This window comes from Melampsora larici-populina, assembly GCF_000204055.1.
Source record: "Melampsora larici-populina 98AG31 unplaced genomic scaffold MELLAscaffold_18, whole genome shotgun sequence".
Taxonomy (NCBI): domain Eukaryota; kingdom Fungi; phylum Basidiomycota; class Pucciniomycetes; order Pucciniales; family Melampsoraceae; genus Melampsora; species Melampsora laricis-populina.
Window position 1 is genome coordinate 1,268,425 of NW_006768782.1, and position 20,169 is coordinate 1,288,593.

Here is a 20,169-nt window from a genome sequence, read left to right on the forward strand (position 1 = left end):
GACTTCACCTAATCATCACGGATTCTTAGGAATTACGAGCCACTTCATCACCAAAGAATGGAAGCTTATGGACGTAGTAATTGGGATGCCTAATATTGAAGGCGAGTAATTTATTTTATTTTCTATTTCTTTCATTGTGTGTATTTGATTCTGACTTTTGGTGTTTTTAGGTGCCCATGATGCCGATAACTTTGCAGATATACTTTCCAAGTATATCTGCAAGTTCGATTTGGGCATGAAGATCTCCGGTATGACAGCCGATAATGCCAGCGTCAATACGAAGATTGGTCGATTACTTTCTCAAAATCCCGACCTCAATTTCGCTGAGAATCAACTCATGGGATGCTGTGCACATGTGATCAATTTAGTTGCCAAGCAAGGCCTCAAACTATTTGGAGACAACTCTTTTGAAGACTCGGAACCTCTCCCTCCATCCTTGATGAAGATTGTCGACTCTCCTGACAATTCAACTGTCGATTTGAAGACCATCTATGCTCGTATACACGGTCTGGCTATGTATACTCGAAAAACTCCTCAACGTAGTCAAAACTTTGCTAATGTGATAGCTCTTGTTCGTGATATTCAAGAAGATCCTGAAGCTGAAGCCGAGAAAGATAAAAATCAAAATAAAGATAAAGATAAAGATAGATATGGTCAACAAAACACTGACAATATTGACGATGAGGAAGACCTTGAGGTGCAACTGGACGACGACGCTGTCAGCTTCTTCCAACATCGCACACCCTCCAACTCAGATGAGGAAGACCCCAACATATCTCAAACTGCAAAATCAAAAGATCGTGCCACCAGGTTGATGATCGACGTTCCAACCCGTTGGAACTCATCATACTACATGCTTAAGCGAGCCCTTCGACTGAAAGATGCCTGTGTACAGTATTGTGAACGCCAAGCCCCGAAGTTTGCACTTTCAAAATTGGAATGGAAGTACGTTCAGCAAATGTGTGATTTTCTCGAACCCCTCAGTGAAGCTACCGATCTGTTGTGCCAAAGGCAATATCCTACAATGCATGAAGTCATACCTGTTTACACGGTTATTATGGAGAATTTGTTGGAGGTAAGTACTTTCTTTACCACCTCCATCTAATACTCGATTCTGATAATCAATCTATATTTCTTACTTCAGGTCAAGGAGAAGTATGACCACGATCAGCTTTTACCAGCTGCAAAGGACATGTTTGAGAAGCTGGAGGAATACTTTAAATTAGTACTGACAAAACCAGCACCCATTTGTGCCATGATATTGAATCCTCGCCTCAAGATGAAATTCTTTGAGGTAAGTAATTCTTCAAATCATGAATTTTTTGCTTATACTAATTGAAGATTATTTGCATACCTCATACCTAGGAACATTCCGATTTGTTTTTAAGATATGACATGACTCCTAACGACTTCAAACAACACTTTATCGATATGGCATCAACTTTCACCTGTGCTCCTCCACCCTCTGAGATCAAACCAAAGAAGCCAAAAAATCGGTTTGCCGAAGCAATCTACGGAAGCGACGAACCGACCTCATACGCCACCATTGAAAGCGAGATTAATCGCTATTTGGGTGATTGTGACCGTCATCGGGGGGATATCGTAACTTTTTGGAAAGGGAAGGAGGACGCACTACCAGGACTTGCTAAGATGGCAAGGATGTACCTTTCAATTCCAGCTACAAGCACATCATCCGAGGGAGCGTTTAGCAAGACAAAGCGTATCATCGGACCTCAACAATCATCTCTTACTCCGACTAGTGTGGAAATCCTTCTGTGTCTCAAGGAGTGGTTTCGCCTCTTTGGGGCTATGTTTTTCCCAAATAACATTGGTAGAACATCTGTTTCAGGAACTCAAATTGTTATTGATGATGATAGCGATTAATCGTTTTTATCATATACTTTTCTTTTTTTGAAGGTTTTTTTACTTTAATTTTCTTTCAACATATTACTGTCTGTTTTTTTCTACTTGTTTTGTCTTTGCTTTTTTCTACTACCTTGTCACCGGTCTCAGATTTGAAATCTATCTCTTTGCTGAAATTGCTAAAAACCCGCGGGTTATCCGCGGTTCGAGACGCCTAAACCAACCCCACCCCGCGCCCGAAACCGACGGGGCCCCGATGTATCTGGGTCCAAAAAAAGGCTAACCGGACCCTAACCCCGACGGTTCGGGGCTCGGGTAACCCTCGGGGTGTCGGTTCCGGGGCTCAGGTTGAGAGCCGCTTCGATCTATCAAAAAAAAATCCGAGGAAATCGAGGAACCCTCCCTCTATGGGCTCCTGAAGTTTCACGTTTGAGGGTAATTTCTGGGACTTTGTCTTGTTTAAGCCGTCATATGTAATTGCTACAAGTGGATACAGTCGGAAATTACACCAAAAGCTGGAACTTGAGGAGCCCTTAGAGGAAGGGTTCCTCGGTTTCCTCGTTTTTTTTTTCGATGGTTCAAAGGGCCTCATAGAGGCGAACAGATTATTTCTTTGGCTCAAGGATTTTCACAAATAGATGAAAAAGATTTATAAGGACACCAATTTCCACCAGCCAAAAAGCAATCCCCTCACAGGCGAAAATGTGCTTGGGAGTCATAAGTCCCTCGCTGCGCTCGAAGCGTGCGAGACTCAGCTGAGGGACTTAGTTGAGTTTAGGTTTACCGGAGTTTTCTCGCTTTTCTCTCTTCCGCTCAAAGCGTGCGCATACATACATGCGCTGGGCAGTCAAGCTGTGGGCGCGTGTTTTGAAAAGTCAGGCGCACCTGTGCGCCTGTTTTCACCAAAAAAATTTGCCTCGCACCCGTGTGCGGCGGTGCTACGCACCCTTGTCTCGATTCGCTTTGTTTTAGATAAAAGCAGCGGAAAACATATATTTCATCATATAAATCTTTTACATTTATATGGAGAAAACTTTGATTAGACAGGATAAGTTGAAATGTTGTAGGAAATCATTTGAAGAGATCATCGGCACTCCAGGCCACTCCAGGACTGTCTGGAACATCCATAACATGCGACTCTTGAGCCAGACTAGATGAACAACTTTTCTCAAATACTCGGAAATCAAAGATAGAAGTGATGAATCCAGTTTCGTCTACATAAAGACTGGGATCGATAGGGTCCAGATGAGCGAATACACCTTCTTCAAAATATTCCAATTCTTGCTCAGCAAGAGCTTCTTCAGTATCGAGATCGCTTTTCAAAGCTTGTTTTTTGTTCTGAGAGGTGTATCTTTTGTTAGGATCCTGTGATAAGAGATGCATCCGGACCTGTGAAGACATTTTTAGAGTGTTGGTCTTCATGCTACTACGGCGCTTCGTTTTCGTGGCCCCCATATCCGAAAAAAGACTTTCAACACCAGCTGCATGTGGAACTACTTGGAGAACAGAAATCGCGAGTCTCTTGAGAGGGCTTTGATTGGCTGAAACCGGTAGACTGAGCCAATAAGTAAGGGGCTGAGAGCCTAGATCGACTCAAGCAAATGTCAGATGAGTCATGTAGGTATAGAGGTCTCAAGAAACTATAAAGGGACTTACTATTAGTGTCCGACTGAAATGGCGACTGAGAGTTATAGAACCTAATAACTTCATCCTTTATTGTGTAACCTTCCCTTGCAGAGAATCCCCATCGATTAGCAAGGTTACATATCATCCAATTCATCTTGCAAAGGTCAAACCGGCGAGATACAGCAGTAGTCCGAAACGAGGGATTCAAAAAGAAGGCTATAAAGTAGATGTCTTCATTGAAGACTTTGCTTCGCAGGTGTAGGACACTTTCGGAATATCTTTTGAATGGAAGATATCGACTGTAGACGTCGATCTTTGATAGAGCACAATAGACGTGCAGAACTTCTTTCCAGATGTCGGCAAGAGTTGTGTTGGCATGTTCCAATCGACCGATGGCATCAACCACTGATCTTAAAACAATTATGAGAGCTTGGTTTCCCGTGAAATGGTCGCGATCAGAGATTATTGATTGGACATTTGCATTGATTTTGGGTGAATCAAACAAAGGGTCATCATCGGCTTTGATTGCTTTCTTGAACCCACCCTCATGTTCGGATACACTGATGCAGACTTTTGCCATCGAATACCAGCGAGTCTCGCATGCAGTCATGAGACCATGTCCAATTTTGTTTTCTTTTCGCCAATCTTCAAGGAAGTCGGACCAAAAATGTGATTTTGTAAAGAAATTGACCAAGTTTTTGTTTGCTGAGACGACGTCGGTCATTGTTGGATGTGACAGTATATCTTTGGCAATAAGGTTGAATACGTGTAAACAACAATTGATTCCAATGACATGTGGATGCTGTAATGTGATGTTTTTCTAAAGAAGACAATCAGTACCTATCTAAAAAAACACAGATACAAGACTTACTCGTAAGGAAATCATTGGACTAGGCGAGTCTGTGACCACAGCACAAACTTGGGACCAATCAAGGGCCTTCTTTTCAAGTACTTTGTCCAATGCGGCATGAGTGTTTGCTGATGTGTGTCGTTTATGATGAAGATCAAGAACATCAATGAATTCCTTGATCTCAGTACCTTTGAGAACTAAGGTAGCGTAGATACTTGACTTGGAACAATCAGTCCAGCCATCGAGAGAGATTGTAAGAAACTTTGTGTCTTCTAAGAGCTCACTAACACGGAGCTCGTTTTTGGCGTGTAAAATAGGAAGAGTAGAATCACACATTGAGTAACGGGTGGGGACTGTGTAAGGGGTTCGGGAAAGAGTTTGTTGGTATTTGATGAAAAAACGGTTTTGAAGAAATGAAAACGGAATGTGTCCAGAGATTATGGCTTTGAGTAACAGCTCGTGAAGTTTCTCGGTGGTTGATTTTGACATTGGCGTGAAGTGATGAAGCGTGCCTTGATTGTCGTTCTTTTTTTTTTTTGAGGCAATGTTTACAACCAAACATTCATCATCAATTGACCGTTTTGAAGTATGAGTTTGGCTGTGATCCTCTGGAGATGAGTCTGAATGCTGTGTGTCGTGCTTGTCAACAACTTGCTGAAGGTAACTTGATTTCTGTTGAGCAGTCATCTTTGGACAAGAATCTTTTACGTGAGCAAATAATTTGTGGGGTTTTCCATTGTACCATTCTTCCTTGCAGTATGTGCACTTTGCCTCTCGTCGCTTGCTCTTATCGTCTCGGAGTGCTGTTGTAAGAAAACCTTGCCATCGAGGCCCTTGTTTGGAGTTGGGCAGAATCCACTTGGAGCTGTTTGGACCGGACATTGAAGTATGTGAGAGGGAGCTGAAGAAAAAAATTCTGCCTGTTGTCACTGGGCAGCCTCAAGATCCCTTGCAGCTCAGCCCTGTCGCACCCCTCGCCCCCCCCCTTTTTTAGCTTCTCAGGTGCGAGAGGTGCGTCGCAGGGTGCGCCCGCACCCCTGTGCGGCGCACTCACCCTGGCGCCCACAGCTTGACTGGGCAGGCATCATGCCTATCACCCCATTTCCCTTCATCACCATTCTGCCTTCTTAGGCGGGCGGAAAATGGGGGCTGACGATTCTTTATGTTTTTTCTTACTTCTTCGATCTTCTACGATCGCTTCAGTTTCTTTGTCTAAGATTCTCACGACGCAATACAATTTCTGTTCGCGCTACCGCTACGCGTACATCACAAGCTGTATTACAGATTGGTCCCATGCGTCTCTAGCCCTAAACATTCGAAACCTATTCCTAAAAATGTAAACTCACCATCCATTCGACTCTCGACATTTTCCTTGTTGACTTCTTGACAGTTTTCCTCGGTTCAACTCATGTCATCGATCAAGTTGATTTTAAGTTTCCTTCCTTTCTTCCTTTGCTTGATTGAATTGAAGTGGATTTGAAATGTTCGATTTGATGACTTGATCGATCTCCATCCTTCTTGACCTCTACTTGCAATGTGATTTCTGATTTCTTTCATTTCTTACTTTAAACACTCTTTTATACTTTTCAATCTTCATCTCCTTTCATTTTCATTCTTGATTACACTCATTCGTTCATTCATTCATTCATTCATTCATTTATTCCTTCGATCTACACTTTACAAACTTCCTTTAAAATGAAATCACGGTCCATGTCCAGATCATCCACTGAGCTTTGTGAATCCACTAACCCATCGGTGAATTCATCTGATTTTAAACCCAAGTTGATGATGTTGAATTACGAGAAATCAAGTCTGAGCAGGAAACATTCTGATTCGAGAAAGGCTTTGATTGAAACTGAAATTGAAACTAAACTTGAAGTTGAAACTGAGAGTTTCTTAAATCGTAATCTGAGTAGTAGTAGCGGCACTTCAAGGGAATGGTTTTCACCGTCATCCTCAATCACCTCATCTTCATCAGTTCAATCCAATTCAACTCATCAAACTAATTTAACTGATTGCGTATCATTCTCATCACCTCAATCAAACCAATTCAAATCTCAATCTTCACTTCAGCCTCAATCTCTTAGCGAATCTCGACCAAATCGTGATCTGAATCATACCAGTCTATCTTCTCAATCTGTTCGTAAACCTAATCCAAAATCAACACCTCAATTTCTATCCTCAATACCTAGACCTACTTCTTTAAGATCATTAAAATATTCAACCTCAATGAACTTTGCACCACCACCTCGATTATCTTCTCGCGGTAATCATGATAACAACAATCACCAACATACTACCAGTGCCACTTCATTACCCATCAGACAACGTGCCCAATCTGCTCAATCTCATGATCCATCCATTTTGAATTTGAAACCATTCAATCAATCAACTCCCAGATCACGTCCATCTTTCACAACACAGCCCAATTCAAGTACTTCAACCTTGAATCGATCTGCTCTTCCATCACCTTCAAATCGATTCACAAGTGCTCGTTTGAATTCTCAAAGTTTCAAATTAAATGATGAACCTCATCAACTTTCAACCTCAACATCATCATCTCCAAATCGACAACGTACTCAGACACTTACTTCAATACCTATTCCTAAACAAACCTTTCGATCAAATACAGCGATCACACCACAAAGATCTCGGACTCGCCTCACTCCATCTCGATCAACTAGTACTTCACCTTTACCACCTCGTAATGTTCGATCACCTAATCCTACCATCACATCTGATGAAGAACCGGATATACCACTTCGTAAATCTTTACGGACTAATCCAAACCAATCATCCGTCATCAAGAAATCATCTAACAAATCCAATCCAATCACCAATACAAATGTTAAATCAAAATCAAAATCAACTACATACTTACCTCAATCCAATACTGAACCCATCAGATTACAAAGTTTTGATTTAAATCCACTGAATGTAGAAAAATCTAATCACACTGAATCTACATTTTCATCTCTTGAGAAACCTTTGCGATCGAATTCCACCAATCTCAGTTGCAAATCCATCCCAGAAGTGATTAATCTTGTTACTAATAGAGAAAGCATCTTGAAGAATTCGATCAACTCAGTCAATGAACTTCCAAATCACTTTGATCTACCGATTGATGATGAAAGGAAAAGGGCTCTTCAACACATCATGACTTCATTGGGACACGAGTCTTTCATAAGTCTCATCGATCAATTCAAACTACATGAACTTCTTTCACAACGCGAACTTTATCATACTCAACAACAAATCCAATCACGTCTCGCTTTCATTCAACCTGATCTCTTTTCACCTCAACCTGAATTGTTCAGATCTCAAAATTTTGATTCGAGCGAACATCCAACTTCAGAATCCAAACTGCACACTACTTCATCTCATTCAAATTCTTCAGCTCCCATCCACTATCCAACATCAAATAATAAACGATCAGGATCAAGTTCAACACCTGGAAATAACTTTCTTGAAAAATTCCGTACCAAATTGAATTCAAAGAACCTCTTGGGAAACAAAACTAGAAACAAGAAATTAAGTGGTACAATCTCAAGTCAACTTTTTTCACCTACTTCATCCTTTAATCGGATTTCATCCTCGGAAAAAATCAGTATAAGTGTCTCAAGATCAAGTGTAACTCAAGAGAAACATAAAAGTCAAATCTTGGGTGCTCAATTAGAATCCATGAACAAATCCACTTGCGTAATTACTATCGGATCTAGTTTGCATGTCTTACCTACTTTACCATTCATGGTGATTGAAGAAATCTATCGTAGAGGTCAGTCTTCTTTTCACTATAATATCTTTGATTTTTCTCAAACTGAGAGATCACCTTGTATGTTTTAGGCATGCACACCATTGGCATCCTACGAATCACAGGCGACTTCAATCGAATCGATAGTTTAATGCAACTCTTTCAAACTTGTACACAACCTGATCTATCACAAGAAGACATTCATACATTAGCTGGCACTTTGAAACAATTCTTAAGAGCTTTACCAGATCCGATTTTCCATCCCATCTTTTTTGAAGCACTTTGTACATCATGTCAATCCACCAATGATGAAACTCAATCAAAATCAATTGAATTAGTTTCGAATCTTTTAAAACTTTTACCTACCAGATCATTAAGTTTATTGATTTATTTGATTTCGTTTTTATCTAAGATCCCACAATTTCCAGAAAATCGAATTCAATTTGATTCAATTTCATTAATCTTTGGTCCTACCATCTTTTTATCACGTCAAATCGGTTTACCTGGCCTAGGTTTAAATTCGTATTCTGCTAGTTTAGGTGAAGGACTTTTGATCGAAACAAAAAAATCTAGAGATTGTTTGTTTTGGTTATTAGGTAGATGGGATGAGATTTTGAAGTGTTTGGTTTCGAATGAAGGTTTAGATCAGAAACTTGAATTTGTTCAAAAGAAAGTGGAATTGAGTTTATCGGATGATTCGTTGAGTAAGTGGATTGATTTTCTTGATTTGGTATTTTCAAGATCTAATTTCGTAAAACTTGAAATTGATTTCTTCTTTTCAATTGGGATTTTTTTGCTACGCTTTTCAGTTTATTCATCTGGAGATGAAAACCCAACACAAACTCCAAAAGATGAAGATGTTCATCAAAGTTCAAAACCGTTTACTTGGATCAATTTAAATGAAGTTGAAAAAAGTCAATCGATCAAAACCAATCGAACATCTAATTCTACCGTTGAGTTTACTACCTCCACCATTCATCAAGAAATTCAAGATTCTTCACCAGAAGACGATCAAGGGTTTGATGATCGATGTAAAGTGAACAGTAAGTTTTTTTTGTTTTTTGGTTTCTTAAAGTGTGTTTTGAAGATGAAAATTGATGAAAGATTTTTGGTTTTTGGGTGGATGGGAAAATGTAGAGGAAAAAGAAGAGAAAGTGAAGATTAAAAGAAATTCAAGTTTAGATTCTAATGATGAATTCGAACCTGAAGAAGTAAATTTAAAAGTAAATCCCCAAGATTCGACCATTAACCAAACAACCACAAGAAGTAGTATCGGATCCGAAAAGAACTTAACACTCAATCCGACTTTACCATTGGATCTGAACAAAAGTTCAATGAAGATCAAACTTGAATTAAAATTAGCATTAGAAAGAATCAAAGAATTAGAAAACCAATTGAGTGAATCAAATGAGATTAAAGAAGATGAAATTAAAAAAAGATTACAGATTGAAGTGGAATTTGATCGAGTCTTGATGGAATCAAATGGTTTGAAAGATAAATTGAAATCCATTCAACTCGTTTTAGATTCTTGAAGTTTTTTTTTGGAAATTCTATTCAATCACAAGCAATCAATCAAACAGAATCGGAGAAATTGTTGTTTTTTTTGTAATATGTGGGGTTCGGATTCATATTAATGGGTACTTGGTTTTTTTAGAAACTTGAAGTAAAGGTTGAATCGAATTAGATTTCTTTTATAAAAAAACTGTACATATTGCTTATATATATATTACATACATTTAGTTCCATAGTTTCATGGGTTTTTTTTCTGTTAAAAGTCTTGGTTTAAACTTTGGTGGTGATGAAGGGGTTTTCCCATCCATTTGTTGAAATAAATAATTTACTTGGGTTTTTTCTGTTTTGCGGTTTGTGGTTTGGGGTTTGGTTTTAATAGAACAAAAAAATTTAATGGAATTAATTTAAAATTGAAATTGAAATTGTTTTTTTGTGTGTGCTTTTTTTTAAATTATGGAATTAGTGTTGTTCTGATGTATGTTTTTTTTTTGTGATTTGATCCATTTTTGTGATTCTTCTGTGCTTTCTCTGTGCTTTCTCTGTGCTTTTTTTGTGATTTTTTTGTGATTTTTTTTTTGGTTTTGCTCATTTAATTTATTTATGGATCGCGCTATTTGGCGCCCGCTTTCAAATTACCCGAAGCCCGGTTTTTTCGGTACATCAACCGTGCCTCCAGGCCAAATTTGGCCGCAGCCGCAGCTGTATCACAAAGCGGGCTGTCATATCAAGAAAGCGGGCTCTAATACCCTTTTACCGGGCTGTCACTCATGAAACCGGGCTGTACCTTATCAAACCGGGCAGTATAGGTAGTGTTCTCTCTACCTATATTTGTTCGACACATTCTCTCTCAGCTGCTTCGACACTTCCTTCCTAAGTACAACTTCCAATTCCCAATTGGACTCACCCAAAGAAGCAACGCCTCCCAACCCAATCCGTCCGAATCCAAAGATGGTAAGTCGTTCACCTTCACCTATCTTATCTTGTCTTAGTAGTTTCTACCCTCGGTGTTTGGAAACCGCAACCCAGATATGTTGGAATCAACTAATATACCCCTCTGGATCGAGGAGTATAAAGATCAGTTGGCTCGTTGGAGGGATCAAAGATCAGGGTCAAAGGAGGTTATTGGGTCAAAGGAGGTTATTCACGTAGAATGATTATCTTGTGTCTTTAGTAGTTTGTCTTTAGTACTTTTTTTTCTGTTGTTTGTGAGACACGTTTTAGTTTAGTTTTGTTTTGTATCTCTTTCTACCACGCTCATTACTCATGTCACGCTCGTTAAGTTATATTTGGAATGGTCACACTCGTTTACTTCCATTTCAAAAGTAACATTTGATGAGAAACAAGCCAAAAGATGAGAAGTCGAAAAAAGAAGTAAGTCGAAAGGGTGGAAATTAGAATGGGAAATAAGGGAGAAACACTGGCAAGTGGAAGTGAAATCAAATCTGAAAACCGGGCGTCTCTGATTCGAATTCACAAACCGGGCTGCGTAGATGTCACCGCCCGGTTATACAGTTCAAAACCGGGCGGTGAGTGTTTGAAAGCGGGCGCCAAATAGCGCGATCCTTTATTTATTTATTTCCATTAAAAAAAATCAAGATTTTTTTTCTCATTTGTTCATTGATTTATAGAAATTCCAAATTAAAAAGAAATCTATGTTTTTTATTTCTAGGTTGAGGTTGATGTTGATCTTAGATTGTTTGTTTTTCTTGATACAGTCAAATTGGAAAAGCTTGACTGATTTTGCCTGCAAAACTCGAGCAATTTGGCGGGGAATTTGTGACAAGCTTTTCTGGTTCTGCTTTGACTGTAATTCTTCTTGATTAATTTTAAAAAGGCTTTCATGAGTTTATTCTGAACTTGATGGGTTCTATGATTCATCCTGTGAGGATGGTGGTTTGGAATTTGAGAGGGTGAACAGGATAAGAGTGATAGTGATCCCTGATGCTAAGATGTGTGATTGTGATGTAAGTTGGATTTGGTTTGTTAAACACTATGACTGTGTTCTGGTCTTGGTGAACCTTGCTGATCATTCATGGCAATGTATTTGACTGGTCTATGAGTCTTCTCATAATCAGATAAGGCTATGTGTGTCATGACCATTTTTTGTTATGGCTTTGGGTTGAACTTGAAAAGATTAGATTTTGTTTTTCAATTTTGGGTATGTTTATGTACAGTCTATGGGTGAGACTGTAACATGAGGAAAAGAATTGTGAGAATTTTATTAAAGGTTTAGTCCTGATTATCTTGAGGCGTCTGAGAAAAAAGGGTCTGGTTAAGGCTTTAGAGAGGTTTTTTTTGAGATAAAAGATGTGATTTGGTAAAAAAAATCTGTTGGAGACTTGAGATTTACATTAGATTTCTTAATCTGAGGTAAATAATTAGGTAATGAAACCTTTCAAACTTTTTAATTACAATGATCTTACATCAAAAAAGGTTTTGTACATAAAAGAAACACAGATAAATCAATTATGAATGAAACAGAAAAAATCAACAGGTTGATTGTACCTCCAAAACTAAATGCATTTGAGTGAGGTTCAGGTAATTAGATGAACTTGTAGGATGGTAGAACTTGTTTGGTGAGTTAAAGTTACAATATCCTAAATATATTGAGTTTTGTATCACATAGTAAGACAGATTTTTTTGAGAGAGAGAGACACAAGTACAGGTGATGTATGTTATTGTTCTTTGGCCAAAAAGCTTGAGTGTAGACTCTAGAGGTTTGTGGGACTGTAATTAAGTTGATTATGTGATACAGCCTTCTCTGACATAACCCATACCCAAAAAATGTGGCCCAACAGTATGGGTTTTGCTAGAGTATAGGTTACCTCAATCTCTTCTTTCAAAAGCCATAACTATATATTTGCAGACAAAATATGGGTTATGACAAAGATTGTACAAAACAAAAAATAGACTGGTTAGGAAACTTCAAAAAACATATCAGCAAGAGTCTGCTGCTTTGCAGCTTTAACACATATCATTGGCAGTGTCCAACAGAGGATCAGACAACCCTTTCTGCACTTCTTGTGCATTGTCACTTTCCAAGTAAAGCGTGATATCTGAGGCTTTGAGGAATTCTTCATGGGTAGGTCATGGTGGTGGAGGTATATTTTCTACTATAGATTCTTTTCATTTGCTTCTTGTTGCATGTTTTTGGATTTCTCAAAACCTTCCTCAGTAATAGCCACATTGTATTTGGACAAGTTTGCAAGAAGCATGATGTAATTGAGTTCCTGATGTGCGGTGTGTGAAAGTTAGATAAGGTTGAATAAGGTCACTATCAAGAGTTTGTCTGTAAATCTTCATGTCTAGAGTTTTTCAAGTGTCCCCTGACTTATGGGTTATGAGCTCTGGTTTCCCTCAAAAACCTTATGGGTTATGGGGTACTACAAAGTTATGGGTTATGTACCCACTTTCCCTGCAATTTTTCTGCAGATTCCTAAATTTGTATGGGTTTTGATGGAGTTTGGCTTACAGCACAGGTGGGTTATGTCAGAGAAGACTGTATATAGATTTGTACAAAATCATAAATGATTGAGTCCCACTTCCTGGGTTGAAAAATCAAATAGGATACATTCCAATCAAAGTATGTCTCCTTATCATAACTAGCAATTAGTGTCACTAAAGTTTTGGGACATTAGGTAATGGGTATTGAGAAGCTTGGATCTGTTTGAGTGAGAGATGAGTTCATATGTTAACAACAATATGGTTCAAATGACAAATAGATGTATGAATTACTTTAGAGAAAAGATCTTCCTTCTTGACAACTGAACTTATAAGGTCTGGAAGCTCAGAAGCATGTTTGAATGAGATACACCATGTCCATGTGGTGTTTGCTTGTCAACAAGCGCACACAAGTTGCCTTGTGCCTCAAAAGCAGTCTGTGTGCGCTCGTTGTTGGGCGACTGCCACAAGGTCACAGTGATATTACCTCCTTGATCCTCAACCAAACAGACATTTTAATGTTGAAGGCACTTTACACAAACAGTCTGGTGAGAAGCAGTAGGGATTGGACCCAAATAGCCAAGATCTTTCAGGACTCGAGCAAATGTCAGTGTCTCAAGGGAACTTGAGAGAATCATCATTGGCATAAATAAAATTGACAGATTGGAGCACACTACAGTTTCCTTTGATTTCTTCACAAGCATCACATAAAATGTTCTTGTTTCCTTTTGCAAAACAAGGTGTTTTGTCAGTTGCTTGAGTAGATTTCTCCCTGTTCTCTTTGTCTCTTTGATTACCATTTGACTCAAGACTCCAGGATTGTAATTAATTGGGCTTTCTGAGTGTTGGTTAACTTGTGCCCTTGAGCCTGTTGTCCAAAAATTTCCCTGCAGATTGTATGTCAGTTGTTTCCTTGATAGATGTTGGAAGTCTTGGAGATAAAGTATGCAATTGAATGTGTAGATTTTGGTTGTTCCCATGTGTTGTCATTGATCCCTGGACAAGAAACTGAAATCAGATTAGGATTGGGGGCTGTGGAAGTTTTGAAACAAGAACTTAACTGAGTTGTCTTATTGAGATTGTATGTTTTGTCCTTGCAAGTGTCTGTTCCGAATTTTTCCAAAGTCTAGCCTTATAGAAAGACAACAATCTGATGTTCCAGTGGACCAATGAGCTTCTTCAGATCTGTCACTACCTCTACTAAGCCAAATTGTTTTGGCACCGTATGGCATGAGAAGTTTTTACCACCAAGATACTCCTTCACCTTGCATCACTTGCACTCTTTGCCTGGTCTTGATAATGGGCACAACTCAATCACTCTTGTTTGCTTGAGTTTGTGCTTTTAAATCTTAGAATGTCCAATGCCTTGTGTATCATTGTCATTTTTGGAGGACAAGACAATGACCTTGAATTTATTGATATTGGCATCCAATTTATCAGAACTGTCACATCTTGCTTGCTTGTTTAAAGGCTTTGGGGTGTTTGAGGTGATTGGGTTGTACTAGGATACCACTTGTTGTTTTCTGTCTGCCTTTGGAGCTGATTGCTCATCAGATTTGTCTTCAGCCCTGGTATCTGATTGAATTAACATTCTAACTCAAATTAGTCTCAATTTTTTGTCTCAAAACTGGTCAAGAGTCACCTTTAGATGTGGATATGATATTTTCCAGCTTGTTTTTGATTAACTTGTCAGAATGACCATCTCATGTGTGATGCTTCCAAGCTGTCTGGACTCATTTATATATCATGGGAAGTCCAAAGGGCCCTTTCAATATATCCTGTCTAATGCAGTTGGCACCAATTACAGCATCAAGAGTGGTGTTGACTGAAGCCACATTTGTTCCTTGTTGTCAGCAACTGGAGCATTTGAGAAACACATGAATATCAAATACCAACAGGTCCCTTCTTAAAGATTGGGGCAGTGGTTGCAGAGGTCAAGAATTTTACGAGAGTTTGTTCAAAAGACAACATGTTTCCAAACTTGATCAAGTACCTCTTGAGCTGTACCAGCGCCCCTTGCTTGAGTGGGCTGGTACAGCTCAAGATGGACTTTGTTCAGTTTGATATGTTTCAGGTGTTTGATGTACTTTGATGGTAAGTGTATGTATATAGATCTCAGAGCTTGTGAGAGCTTTTGACTGTGAAATGCCTTGGTGGAAACCTAACCCTATCTGCTAGAAACATCGCCTTTTGTGTGACACACATCAGAATTTGACACCTTAAAAGCCCCCTTTCACATCCCATACATCTGGGCAGAAATTGGCAAAGAGAACCCCTTTGGGACGTGTACAATTACATACTTGATTTTCCCCCCAAAAAATCTCTCAAAAACCCACCTTTCTTGTCACAAACCTTAATAGGGGCATTCCTGGGTCCCAACATGGGGTTGGAACAGGTCAGACTGTATCAAGTGCTGATTTGTAGCATGCACTTATTTTGGTTGATCTGACATGAAAAAAAGATGCAAAAGACACTTAAATCTCTCCAGACAATCAAAACCTATTGATGTTAAACAACCTTGGATACCTGGTCTGCTGTAAGCCTCAGTCTTCTTAATAGAAGAAACTTCAGTTCAAAATCTACCACCTTTTTTGGAAACAAATAAATTCTGGTCCCACCCAAGAATTTGTGATTGTCATTCAGAATGCACAAACACCGTGCCCGTTGAGAGGGCCCCCGACGTCGAGGGCCCAATGAGTTGCGAGCTTTGTTCAAGCTTTGTTCGACTTTACTTCTGGTATGTCTAAAAGGGTTAGACCCCTGCACGCCTTAACCTCAGAAGTGTGAAGCTCACTACGACTGTGCAGCTGATCAGATGAATCAGTGCTCAGCAGTAGTTTGAACTTTTTCACATCTCAGCATTGCTCATTGTATCCCCTTTCAAAACTAGGAAGCACATTGATATCTAACACTTATGAAAAAGATCTGAGTCAAGTACAACATTTGATTTGTGTATATATCAAAATACATAGGTAACAAGAGAGAAAAAATGGCCACAAGTATGTACAGAGAGAGAGGAGGAAAAGGCTAGAATCAGACCGGTTATGACCACAGGGCACAGCGTCATCTCACATGATGACAGTCCCCAAGATGAAATTGACCTCTCATTTCAAGCTTGATATTCTTGACAATCTTCTGGAGGACGTCACAAAACTCTTTGTCACAACCGCAGAAATCACCTTGAGAACAGAAACATTATCAGCCCCACTCATAACTCGATTCAAGTTTACAGACCCGACTTACATTCATCATATTCAGAAGAGCCGGTGGAGGAGTCTTAATTTCTGGCAATGTCAACTGTGTCAATCACGAGACCCTGTCAGACCCTGTCAGTTAGAAGGCTAGAGACATGGAGCAATTGATTGAGGAAAACCTATGTACCTCCATGAAATCCTGAAGATCCAGATGAACTACTGGTGATGTCAACTGTTTCATGAATGCCATTTCGCCGTTTACGCTTGCTAGGAGGCTCGTTTTCTACGTAGACAAAATATCATTCATTGAGATTCAATGGAGCATAGAGAAGGGAACATACCATTGATTTCTCCTTCAAAGAGTTGATCAACTTGTCGTTTCTCACTATCCCTGACAGCAGTTGGGCTCAAGAGATCATCGTGGCCCGAGAGATCGTTGTGGGATAAGACGTGGCTCAAAAAATCAAGACCATCGCCATTATCCATTGAATGATGACAGTAGACGAGGACCTGCCATACGTGTGAATGCCTCAAGCCGTGTAAAGAAAGGCTTGCCAATCAATTTCTACTGTCCTAACTTCCTTTCAAAGCTCTCTATCACAGAACGAGCCTCTCTCACCACTGTACTGGCCTTGCCGGAACTTAATCAATTACTATCTGATACATATTTGAAGTCACACAAGTAATAGTTTGTCATTTATGTTTTATATATCTCAATTTCAAGCTTTAAAAACAATACATTTCAATTTCAAGTTTTTAAAACATTATAAAACATATTGTCATAAATTGTAACTTACGCGAATGATCTAAGACAATTAGTGGTTGACTCGACGACTAGTATTGAAGATTGGAATTTAGTAGTACACTTTTCCTTATGGTGACATGATTATGACTAGTTTTCAATTGCGATTTACAAATCAGTTAACAGTTCAGGGCAAAAGATTGTACCTGATATGTTTGTTAGATGGCGTGATGACTGATTCTATTTTGTTATATATATCACTGTTGTATCTTGATCTCATGCTCTTTTTCTTCATCGGAATTGTTGTTATCTTTACCTTCTCTTTTCTACACTTTCTACACCACTAGGGGTTGTCAAGTTTTTTTTTTTTTTTACGGTTTTTACCGTAAAAATTCTCTCCCGCTGTAGCATAAATTTACACAAATTTTATGCAAACAGGAGAGGATTTATGTATTCTGTTTGCGTAAAACGTAGACTTTATGACAAAATTACGACTACAGCGGGAAACCCAAAGACAACCTGCGGGTTTTTCAACTAGCAAACTGTTGGCCAAGGTTGGTCAACGCTTCATAACATGGACTTTTACCTCATCCATCGTCTCATCGACTTTTCTCTGCTTTCCAAATTTCTCTCTTCATCCATCGACAATCAATTGATTTACCTTTAAACTATTGATCAACTCCACTTCCAGCTATCAATCAACTTCGCTTTCAGCTATCGATCAACTCCACTTTTGACTATCAATCAACTCCACTTTTGACTATCGATCAGTTTTAAACCAAGCAACTTATTGCAACCTTGACAGGTCAAGCTCTACAATAAGTTGTGACTGTTAGATAGGATCAACAGGTTGATCCTCATCTACAGTCTGGTCACATCACTGGTCCTTAAAACTTCAACTCACAAGCAGCTTTGGTGAGCTTAAACTGCATCAATTCATCATCATTCACTAACTAACATTTACCTCTATCTGATCAGCCACAATGAAACCATCATCATCAAAACCTACCATTACTCCGAACCGACGTAGCAAAGCAGTGATTGCTGAAGATAACGCCAAGATGTTGAAGGATCAAAATCTTCCACCTAACACACCAATTACGACTGCAATGATCCGCAAGTCTAAAGCAATGTCAAATGCTTTGGCACCCACAACTTCAACAAGCAAAGCTCCTTCAAAACCTCGCCAGCTACCATTACCAGCACCTTCTGTACCGACCCAACCACGAGTGACCTACTCAGCGCTTATGGCTAAAAACAAAGGAGATGAAGAATCACAAAAGAAAGAAAAAGAAGAAGCAGAAAACAATTCTAGAAATCCTTGCTTTGACAATATTGACTTGGGTTTCCTTATTAATCATCTCAGCCAGCCAGCAAATCATGCAAAGTTGTTGGCTTCTGGACCAAAGACAACTGTTGGCGGTCTTAGTTGTGGTGCTGAATGGAACATACTAGCGGCTTTAATCAACAATATGCACAACAATCGTCTTGGACTCACCAATACCTCTAGTCCCAACAAGCTGAATCTCAATGGTGGTGAATTAGCCAAGCGATGGGCCCATATCAAGGCAACATATATTTCTACAAGGAATCATTGGAAGGACACTGGCCAAGGATTGAGTGATAAAGACACCACTGACGGATTCACATCGGTCGAACAAAAGAAAGAGGCTCAATGCCCAATGTTCAACGCACTTGAAGACATGTTTGGCAACAAACCAAACATCACAGCATTCTCTGTCCAGGACAGCATGGTGAATCCTGTACACTGGGGACGCCAACCCAAGTCTCCATCACCCGACAATCAATCTGTTGAACCTATCTCTCAAAATCAAGAACAAGATAAAGATGATGATATAAATTCAAATCAAAATATGAATCGAGATCATGAGTTCAATCCTTACATTGACTTCGAATCTCAAACTAACAACCCATGCATTGCAATGATCACAGGCAAGTCTGTTCTAACTCAACTTCATTAAAATTTCCTTCTATCTAACCTATGTGATTCTTTTCTCTTCTCTTAAAACTAGATGATCACTTGCATGATTTTGATAATAATTTTGAACAAACTGAGATCAATCCTTACATTGACTCTGAATATGAATCTAATAACCTAAACATATCTAACACAGGTAAGTCTGTTCTAACTCAACTTCATTAAAATTTCCTTCTATCTAACCTATGTGATTCTTTTCTCTTCTCTTAAAACTAGATGATCACTTACTCGATTTTAATAATGATCAAGGTGTATATACTCAAATCAAAGATGGATTAGTTGTATTTGATAATGAGATGACGGATCAATTACAAGATGATCAATTACAAAATGACGAATACAATCAAGCTATATTACAAGAAGATCAATTACACAAAGCTGAAATAGTTCCTCAACCCAAAGTTCAAACCAAAAAGGCTCAACAAGCAGCTCTAAGCCTGGCTAAGCGACCAGCAAAGCCTTTACCAGCTCTGAATGCAACTGACGCCAAAAGAAAGAAACCAATTGAAAACTCACTTGAGCAAGTTAACTCCGAATGACTCAAGTTCTATGACGAACAAATCAAAGCCTCTACTAGTAAGCAAGACGAACGAGGTCAAGTTGCAGCCAAATCAGCAGCAGACACATTGGATTTTAAGCAGAAAAAGTGGGACCTTCAAATTGAACGTGAAGATAAGAGGATTGCATCAGAGTCAACACGACTTCTCCAAATTGCTCAACTTAATAATGAAAATGACAAAAAGAAAGCACGTCGAGAAGCAATTGAGCATTGTCGCAAGGAAAACATGCCTATGGAAGAAATGAAGGATTATATTGCTTTTCTCTTTCCAACTTCTGACAAAGCTTAAAAAATCCATTACAAAAGTTAACCTCACTCAATGAAAACAGCTATCATTTATTAAAACAAGAGTTGTTTTCTGCACTCTTATCAAATGAAACCATACTGTACCCTTTAAATAAAGCCATCTCCAATCAATTTTCTCTTTTATTTTTGTACTGTTTGTGTTTGTGTCTATTTTATTGAGTGTTCTGAAGCAATGCAACTATGTATCAAGGTCGTTGAAAGCAACTACATGATCACGTATTGCCTCCCGTCGAAGATAACCTATATCATCATGCCCAATGTTTGCATTCACATCCAGATGTACACTCGGTAATCCAACAGGTTTGTCTTCATCCTCATTGTATTCA

The 20,169-nt window shown here is 39.0% G+C and overlaps 2 protein-coding genes across 2 annotated transcripts; both read left to right on the top strand.

Moving 5' to 3' along the window:
* Positions 1-6,568: 6,568 nt before the first annotated feature.
* MELLADRAFT_106602 (uncharacterized protein) lies at positions 6,569-9,622 on the top strand (the record flags this gene model as incomplete). Its single annotated transcript, XM_007410022.1, has 4 exons — positions 6,569-8,114; positions 8,183-8,794; positions 8,900-9,133; positions 9,228-9,622. 4 exons carry the CDS (start codon positions 6,569-6,571, stop codon positions 9,620-9,622), a joined length of 2,787 nt encoding a protein of 928 aa, XP_007410084.1.
* An 8,340-nt stretch (positions 9,623-17,962) lies between these two features.
* On the top strand, positions 17,963-19,826 carry MELLADRAFT_106603 (uncharacterized protein; the record flags this gene model as incomplete). The annotated part of the gene is made up of 3 exons (XM_007410023.1): positions 17,963-18,515; positions 19,381-19,502; positions 19,524-19,826. 3 exons carry the CDS (start codon positions 17,963-17,965, stop codon positions 19,824-19,826), a joined length of 978 nt encoding a protein of 325 aa, XP_007410085.1.
* Between the last annotated feature and the right edge of the window lie 343 nt (positions 19,827-20,169).